We start from the raw sequence: 9,940 nt of genomic DNA, 5'->3' as shown, positions 1-9,940 counted from the left end.
GAGAACTACCTGTCATCATATTTTTTTTGCTTCAACCAGTAAGGTCAACATGGTTGATAAGAGGCAGGTGATGGTATATGCTGTTGAGTCAGTACAATATGTAGTGTATAAGTAGTTTTTCTGGCACCACAGAAAAAAGGAACAGCATTTCATGAGAATCATTGGTGGGAGGAAGATAGCAGTTTTTGCAAATGTTTTTTATGAGACTGAAAGTGCACTTCTGAAACCTCAAAAAGGAAGTAAACCTGCTTTGAGAGGTACAGCATCATGACAAAATCATGTACAAGTAGAATTTTGACTTTTGTTTTCGTGAAAAGGAAGTGAAAATGTATTTACATTGAGGAGTATTTAAAAAATCTAAATCACCACTTTTTATTTTTAATTGAATAAAACTGTGGCAGGATCTATAGAAAGCATTACTCATCAAATAGTGTGACTTTCTCTTGAACATTAACCACAGTCCATCAGATCCCTAACCCAAAAAAGCTAGTCCTTAGACATCAATGCAGGACAGACTTTAAATAGATTTTTCACAGCAACAAGAGTCAACCTTTGATACATGGTTAAAATCTTGTGATACGCATGATTATAAGAAGGCCTTAGTCATCCTTTAATTTAATTCATTCGTTTTCATTTGTTGTTAAACCAGACAAACTTGAGCACACTCTCAAATGTTTGGGAAATATCTTTATGTTTATGCAGTTTTCACCACAGACATGACAAGTGTTGGTATTGAACAATGTTTTTTTTTGCATATAATCAAATAGACACTGATGTAGTTTTTACAAGCATCACAAAGAATGAAACCATAAAAACTGCATTATATTTCCAAATACATTTGTGAAGAAAATTATGGGTGGTCATCAAAGTTGAAAGCGTATGAAAATGAAAATTGGGCGGTGTAAATGCAAAATAGCCATCAGGAACTATTATCTACTGGAAGTAAATAATAGTGCTTGTGTCGATCATAAAGATAAATCTCCGCTCTCCTTGCATCTGACATCACCAGTTGGCCTCAACTGACTGATTTAGCACACAGTTCACCAGTTTCTCCAATAAGGACCCCATTTCTGGAATGGAAGACTTTGGCCAAAGAAACACTCATTGGGGAGGGTATGTACTCTTGACATCGGTCACCACCAAGACGTGGTGCACACTCCACTTTGTATGAAACGAAGAGGGTGCCATGATCAAACATGCAGCTCCCTGTCCACCTCCCACGACGAGGTTTAAAATAGCATTCACCAAGCAGATCGCTGTTCCAGTAACTATCCTCATCATAAACACTGAATCTAAGCTTTCTGTACATGTTCAGGACTATGGGTCCAAACTCAAACCTCTCTGACCATCGAGGATTATCATCATTTGCTATAATGGCAGTGCGCTTTGTCTGGCCACCATATTTAACCTCAACTGAACCATCTGTCTGAGTCGAGACATCACCATACAATCCCTTTGCATGAAGCCTGTAAACTGATAATGTTGCAAGACCTTTCCCAGCAGGACAACAGTTTGACTTCACATTCTGATTACTGTTGCAAACACAAGCACAACGATCCCTGTTGTTAGATCTGTGCCCAATTTGGCATGATCCTGAGCATTTTTTCGACAGTGAATTTTTCTTGATGTACTTCTCCACCTCTTTCTTCAGTCCGACTCTGGCTCGATGACCACTTGGCAGTATGGTGTGCAGGGGCTTTATGTTGTATCGGACAATATCAGGTATTTCTTTCAGTGAGTTAAGCCAGGCACTATAGACAGAGGGGTTTGATTGCCCTTGAAAGAGGATATCAACTCCATTAATGTTTCCGCCAATGACCTCTGTGGTACGCTCATTAAACGTGTTGCTGAAACTTTGACTAGAGCTTAACTTCTTCTTCTTCGCCTGACAGTCTTTCTTCATGGTATTAATACTGACAGATTTAGCAAACCCAGCTGAGGCCTCAACTGTCAAACAGTCGTTGACATCTGTCTCCGACAGTCCATTCATGGTTGCCTGGCAGGTCCTAACAGCAGTGACTGACTTTATTTCCCCTCCCAGAGTCACTTGTGTGATGTAATGTGTGCCAAATCTATTGATCAGATCACGATATATTGGAGCAGTACTACATGAATATGAAGGTAGGGAGTTGACAGCTGATTTAAACTCATTATTCAGGGGAGGTTGTGTTGCCAGTCCATAGCTGTAAAACACAGAGATCAAAAAAGTAAATTACAGTCAATTATATTCTCATATCATTCAGATGTTACAGATCATTTTTCCAGTTCAAACAATTATTGCCATATACAGTACAGCTTTGTTATGTGAGAATGCTATATTTAACAACACACATTAAATAACTACAGCACAGAGGTATAGAATACGTATACATGACACTGTAGAATTAAATTATGCTCATCAAACTGAGTAATAAATTCATAGTTAATGTCAAAAAGACTGTTCACATACTCACCGGTAAAAGCTACAGTGGACAGAATGGCGCATGAAGCTATAGCGGTCTTGTTTTGACTTTTTCATGGCAAAGGTTGATTCTTTGGAGTGGGTACCTCCAACGGCCATACCAACAGTGACAGAATGTACAGGGATGTCAAGGCCAACTTTCCAATCATTGGTCACAGCTGAGGTAGAACCACGCACAAAACTTTCGACGGAGTCATAAGTGCTATCGGAGACCTTTAAACTGCATTGTGGGAGGATTCTCCAGTCCACTACAGCAACGGGGACCTTCTGATTCTCTCTGTTCTTGTAGCTGTTAGGGTATAGCCTGCAAGTACCATTGCCAAGTTTCCATGTTTCAGTGTCGATGACATAGTAACCTTTTCGTTCCATTTTGACGATATCGAAGCCTTCCCCTCCCAGATTGTAACCAGGGACAAAGTGAGCTTTCTGACACTGTTGTGGTGTACCAATGAAGCTTACACTGGATGACAGACACAGAGGACTCCATGCCCACCACAGGAGCAAGAGCTGCCACATCACTGTCATCTATATGAAGGAATTGACAGTAAAATCAAATGAAAAATTACAAAAATAACAATAAAGAAATGTGTGCATATAATCTGTTAAACAATTCCACTTTAATTGTACTGCTTCAATACAAAATAGATGGCATTTAAACATTGACATCAAGGAATTTTGAATACAATTTATCAAAAAACTGTAAGTATCACAGAAAGAAAGTCGTAGGTGCCTTACCTTAGTTTTAGTGCAAAACAGCACCATCTGTTCAGTGGCTCATAAAGTCACACTTTAAGTATCTATGTCCAGGAGGTGGAGTCTCCATGTAATAAATTAGATTTTAACTATTTTTTTCGCCAACTTTTCACATTTTTTTTTTTACTTCACACCCTACCCACCCAATGTAAGATCAAATTAAACAATATGGCCCCAAATGGGGAAATAGGGTCTGTAACATATTAATATTAAGGCGACTGGTTAAGAAATAAAACATTCATGCCATGATGTAAAGATTGTAGCGCTGACAGAAGAGGCAAACGACCTCCAGTAGGAGAGGTCAACACTACTACAATATTTGAAGCATAAATATGAAAATTATGTAAGTGTGAAGTGGTCAACCCCAAATAACAGCTCAGTTTTCACAGCATTTGACAATGTCCAAGTCAGTTCAGTCCAGTGCAGTTCATATTGCCAGTGTCTTTCTGTAGAATGGCAGCATAAAAGACAAAACATTAAACATAAACACAATAAAAATATAAGATAATTGAAGACATTAAAACATAAATGTATTGACATTTTCATATTTTCATATGCTTGTAACAAAAGATTAAATGTATTGTAAATGCTAAATTTAATCTACACATAACTAGGGATTAAATACATTTAAAAAAAATGCTCATCAAAATTAAAAAATGTAAATGTTAATCTTAAATCTATATTAGTTTTAAAAAATATAATTATAAACATACTGGTGATAAATCATACCATTATAAAGGCTATAGTATGCAGCTTTTTGTTGAAGCAGGTTAAAATTAAATAGGTGCTGATTTAACTTTTAGGTCATTTTGGAAGTTGTAGTTTGTGGTGTACTTCCTTTAATTGTGTTAGTAGTTTGTAATAGTTTGTCCACCCAATTTATATCATTAAGGTTAGACTAAATAGTAGGCCATCTTACACTAATTGGGCTTTTTTAATGGTAAGATGGTTTGTTGAATCATGAACTGCACCATTACGAATCAAATGAAATCCCATTACTGGAATTTCTGGAAGCAAATACCCAAAGGTAAAAGGATGACTGAGTGAGTGAACAAATCTAAGTGCATTACAGAAGCAGCAATTTATTACAAAATATTATTTAATTTTCTTATGTAGAGTGGTTAGTTTTAAGAGGAACTGAAGAAACTGAATTTCCTCCAGGCTATGAGTGTTTGTGATGTTGCTGCAGACAACAGAGAAGAGGAAAGTGACCTGCAGCTGAGAACTGGCAGATATTATTTGTGTGTCTGAGCATTGCTTGTCAGATTTCTATTATAGTTTTCACATTTCGGATAATGTGCTCATTTGCTTTCTGGGATAGAGTTAGAAGAGAAGATCAATACCACTCTTATTGTTGTCTGTTATACATAAGGCTACAGCCAGCATCTGGTCAGCTTAATTTATCACATAGACTAGAAACAGCTAGCTCTATCCAAAGCAAAGTTGTAGGTGTGTAAGCTAAATTCAGGTATATGCAGATATTAAAAAGCTGAATCTGACTGACAAAAGCTGTGACACTGTTTAAACACATTTGTTCAAGTAAAGGTGTGGACTGCCAGCCTATTGTAAAACCCTGCTAATACCCTGCCCAGAGGTGAAAATACCTACAGTATCTATATTTTAGATGTACCTACCTAAATACTCTACAAACATCCCTGCTGTCATTCCAATAATATACAACTAAAAGCTAATAAACACACAACTACAAAAATGAAATGCACACTCAAAGGCAACTTTATCAACAAGAAACAGATTTCTGACAACAATGACTATGTTTGATAATGACACTACTCTAGCTCAGTTTTTCTTCTTCTTAAATGTGCAAAGATATGCAAGTTAAAAGAAGTAGGAGCTTTTGAATAAGTGAATGTGTTTGTCTGCACGTTAGCCCTGAGTCCAGGTGTGTACACCCCCTGCATGCTGGGTTAGGCTTCAGTCTCCTTCTGGCCTACAGTAGGATACTAGACATATGGTGAATTGGGTTTATGCCTAATTATAAGCTACAGCACAACACAGAGTTGTGCTGCATCTGAAAAATTATAGTTGATGGGGGGAAAGACAGTAAAGCTGTGAAATAAGAGCAGGAGTTCACACCAATACTCCACACCTCGCCCTCACAAGTTCATCAAGTGCTGTTCTGTTTACAATTATTATGTTACGTTGTGGTCGTCCATTTCTCAGAAAATGTGTTGCAGCCAATGTTAAAATTGTCACAGTACGTGATAGCGATCATGGCTATCTCATTTGCCAATCTAAACTTGTGCTGGAAACTGGTTCCTCATTGAAGGGCCACAAGAAACAATCTAGATATGCATAGCTTGAAATGAATTAAGTGGCTGTGATACAAATACTTAAAAAATAATCACCCCACTTGAGTCTTGTTTCACAAGATTGAATTACAAATAATGTAACTGAAGTTTTTAACACTGATCCATAAAAAACTCACTTTCAGAGAAAACAAATATAATCATATAAATGAAATATAAATGTATGCCAAATATTTGATTATATCATACCCTTATCAGTTCAAAATTAAGTAATGCACCTTTACAAGTAAGTGAACATTGAGTCTGTATCAGTTTTGAACATTTTCCCCATTTTACCTCTCAGGCTTTGTCATGCACTGGTACCATGGGTGAACAGCAAGTTTGTGGTCCCAACAATATTGGATTGGTTTCCTATCTGGAATTTGACTTGGCTACTTCAGGGCAATAATGATGGTAGGGCATTCTTGTATATATATGTCAGTCTTTCATATACAGTATGTGCTTGCAAACATTGGACCAGGCCAGTTTGCTGAGATGAATAAATACCACTCCCTACTTGATTCATTTGTATGTATACTGCTCAAATCTCTCCTCCCTTCTCCAGGTACCATCTGAAGCTCCAAGTAGATTTGTGCAGCCTATAGTCTCCTTCTCTGGCTCCTACTCATCAGGTACATGTAGCCAACCCAATCCAAAGCTTCCTAACCCATTTTGAACAACTTAATGCTTCTTTCACATCACCAGAACTATTGTTGGGCAATATCAACACAAGGATCTAATTTTTATTATATGCTAAATTGCAGCAGATTCTATGTGTGAATTGTATGCTATATATACTGCATATAGTGCACTCAAAGATTTGGAGAGAAAGCTGTAATATCTATAGCATGTGCACTACTTTTTCTATCACAAAAGTCACTGAAATGCAATGCTTTCCTTTGCTAGATGTGTTGATTGCAGTTCTGTAACACATCTGTTAGTGATGGCTTTATCTTTGAATTACACATACACACCATGCATTTCAAGACACATGAAGGTAGAATATTTATGTCTTAATCTATAGGGTCCCTATTTGTCCAGAAGATGGAGCCACTGACTTGAAAAGAAATTTAACTCATCAACATTTGCAGGTCTGACTGAAAATTCAAACTTTAAATAGACAACTTCAATGCAAATTGGATTATAAAGTACTAAACGGCTCTCAAACTACTGACATGAAATTTGGATGTGAAACTACTAATATACACAGAAGGACTGAAGAAGGACTTATAGTATTGAATCTTGATTATCTATATAATCTATCAGATTCTAAAAAGTTCTGTGCAGTCATGCAAGAGCATACTTTGCATTTCCTTCACACCATGACACTGGAAAAACCCAATTGCCGAACAGGGTAAACCTATGAACAAGAAAGGGAAATTAAAGAACACAACTGAGAAATTAGCGAGTGATAAAACCCCCTTGAGATCCATAAAACCCCCTTGAGATCCAGGTGCAGATAGTTTAACCCTGAAAGTTCTGGAAATCGGCTGAGAGACATTCACTGGTGTCGAAAATAAATCAGATCTCAATGAAACAGCGGGGCAATGTTCAAAGATCTATTACTCCTATCAGCTGTTACAAATCATAATGTGTGTTATGTTTGATACATTTTGGAAAATACACTTATTCACTTACTTGCCAGAAGTTAGATTGATGTCCATTAAAATGAAACAACAGCCAGGAGACACTTGGGAGACAAAAACTGGTAGTAGTGCTAATCAGCTAGCATGACTCTGTTCAAAGAAATAGCAGTATGACAGAAACCACCATGTTTCACGGTTGGTTTGATGCACTGCGGTATCATTCTCTCTGCTATTTGTTTCCTTACATACACCTTTCTGTATAAATCTCAAACTTGTATTCATCTGTAAATAGCACTTTCCAGTCATCCTCTGCAAAATGGTGTTTCCTTGTCCAACCCAAGCGTTTGGCCTTGTTTCCCCTCCTTAGAAGTCATTCGGACTGCTTGTCTTTTGAGACTCTACAAGAAACTCTTCATTTGACAGCACCTTTGCATGATTGGAGTTTTGTGTTCTTCATTTAGCAAATTCTGTATCTGTGTAGTCTGCCTGGTCGTGCTCTGAAAACAACTGATCCATTTTTAGCAGGTCTAAAGTTCCATACACTGCCCCCTTACAAACCTTTAGTCTAGAGATGATTTGACACTGAGAAAGCCCCTATTTGCTTAGAGTAACAATTTGACTTCTGATACTTTCAACTACTTCTGATACCATGTTTTCTCCCATAACAATGCTACTTAGTAAGCAGGAGACCTGAAGCAAAGCCATATTTATTTACATGAGCATGAGAACATAAGAACATGTAGTTTAATGTTTTCTTTCCTTTATCAAAGACACAGCATGAGTCATGGAGGGAAATTACTGTTAATGGATAATGGGTAAACGTATTATTGGAATATGAGATGGTTGAATACAAAGGGCACTTCAATTTTGTTTGAAAGGAGTCCGATCATGGTGGTAGAAAAAAAGTAGTACATCAGAAGTGGTTAAAATATTTGTCTTATATCTCTGCATGTATTCAAGACCAGAGCATTGCTTTTGTGTCTGTGCTGCGACTATTCTTCAAAACTAATTTGATCTGTAGCTTACAATTAATTTTTATCATTGACAGGCTTATAATTGGATATTAATGTGGTGTATATGTACAGTAGTGTCAATGAACAGCATGGTGTGTGACCAGCTTTTCATCAGTAAAACATGTACTGTAGACATATCCTGTATATTACAAATGAGAATTATAATGACTTTTGTTTGTATTCATTTGTATCCCACAGTCAACTGAAATAAACTGTTGCATTTTTCACTCTTGAATGATGATGTGAATGTGTTTGCCTCGTTTAACTGTGAACAAGATAAACAAAATACAGACAATGGATCAGTAAAGATAAGTGCACATGAGTATATCTAATAAGAAAAGACAATCCAATACTGTTACAGTAAGAAATAAAAAGCTATATCTCTGTGCTTAGAAGTAGAAGAGGCATGGGGTCACATAGGACTTCACACTTCATCATCACAAATTCACACACATTTTATTTATGATCATGCAGCGCTGCTCTGCCAGCAATTAAGCAGAAGTATAATCTTGTTGCGGTCTGTATGACTTTACAAACCTGTTGCACAGCTGACCAGTTGTAGCAAACACATTTTAATAGTGCAGCATATCTGTTGCAATTTGCAGATAGAAAATAAATAGAATTTAATTCAAATAGTGACACATGAAGAAAGTAACAAAATCTAAAAAGAACAAATTGGCATGTTTAGAAACATTGCATTATGATATATTAAATTACAAATATTGTAACTGTACTGCATGCTATATCAGTGTATAAACTTTGTGTGACAGAAAGGCACAAAAACTAGTAATTAGAATAATTAAGGGGCGAGACCTACACCTCAGCTAGAGTTCTAATCGCCGCCACTGTGCTGTTTGTATTTGTTTTATCTATCTACCCTCCCATCCCTCAAACCCCCATGTGTTTGAAAAGATCTCACTTTAGGGACCACGTCACAAAAGATAGTGTGGCAGTCAGCATTGCACAAGCTATGCATGTACTGTACACTGTACACTGTACTGTATAGCAGAGTAAACTCATCCTGTTTCCTTTCTGAGGTCATTTATATTGAGCTCAGTTAACCTTACTCTCAAGGCCATAACAGCCCTACTGTTAACCTACTCATAATAATTTTGCATTTGAAATCATTTGCTACTTTTCTTCCAAATTTAAATCATTGACACACAGTAAAATGATGTTTGCACACCTCAAATCTTTCTGTATAGTTTATTTATTTATAGGAGGGAATATTAATTTTCATATTACAGTACCTAGTAATTAGTAGGAGAAGCAAACTAACTACTGCATGTCAGTAACTGACATGATGATATGCCAATATGAACAGTGCACCATCATTGTTTTAGTCATATCATTTAGTCAATATCATTTACACACATAAAAGTGTCCCCTCCCTGAGCTACCCCCTCCCTGAGCTACTACCTTACCGTGGTGGAGGGGTTTGCGTGTCCCAATGACCCCAGGAGCTCAGTTGTCGGGGGCTTTATGCCCCTGGTAGGGTCTCCCATGGCAAACAGGTCCCGGGGGAGGGGCCAGACAAAAGGTAGCTCAGAAGACCTCAATGACGAGCAACACAGTTGGTCTTTCGTGTCCCTTGCCCGGACGCGGGTCACCGGGGCCCCCCCCCTGGAGCCAGGCCTGGGGGTGGGGCTCGGAGGCGAGCGCTTGGTGGCCGGGCCTTCACCCATGGGGCCCGGCCGGGCACAGCCCGAAAAAGGGACATGGGACCCCTCTCCCACAGACCCACCACCAGTGAGAGGGGCCAAAGGGGTCGGGTGCGTAGTGAGCTGGGCAGCAGCCGAAGGCGGGGACCTTGGCGGTCTG

The 9,940-nt window shown here is 38.1% G+C and overlaps 1 protein-coding gene across 1 annotated transcript; it reads right to left on the bottom strand.

The window, feature by feature from the left end:
- Positions 1-1,015: 1,015 nt before the first annotated feature.
- On the bottom strand, positions 1,016-2,986 carry LOC128366457 (perforin-1-like). Its single transcript, XM_053327179.1, has 2 exons — positions 2,454-2,986; positions 1,016-2,183 (listed from the first exon to the last, which is right to left on the bottom strand). The coding sequence occupies exons 1-2, from the start codon at positions 2,984-2,986 to the stop codon at positions 1,016-1,018; spliced, it is 1,701 nt and encodes a 566-aa protein (XP_053183154.1).
- Between the last annotated feature and the right edge of the window lie 6,954 nt (positions 2,987-9,940).

This window comes from Scomber japonicus, chromosome 2, assembly GCF_027409825.1.
Source record: "Scomber japonicus isolate fScoJap1 chromosome 2, fScoJap1.pri, whole genome shotgun sequence".
Lineage (NCBI taxonomy): Eukaryota > Metazoa > Chordata > Actinopteri > Scombriformes > Scombridae > Scomber > Scomber japonicus.
This window is presented reverse-complemented; position numbering and strand designations above follow the sequence as displayed.

Excerpts from the sequence above, each read along its gene's own strand:
- LOC128366457 (XM_053327179.1), bottom strand. The coding sequence starts at position 2,986 with ATGACAGTGATGTGGCAGCTCTTGCTCCTGTGGTGGGCATGGAGTCCT. Across the intron at positions 2,184-2,453 it reads GTCCACTGTAGCTTTTACCG|CTATGGACTGGCAACACAAC; the intron begins GTGAGTATGTGA and ends TGTGTTTTACAG.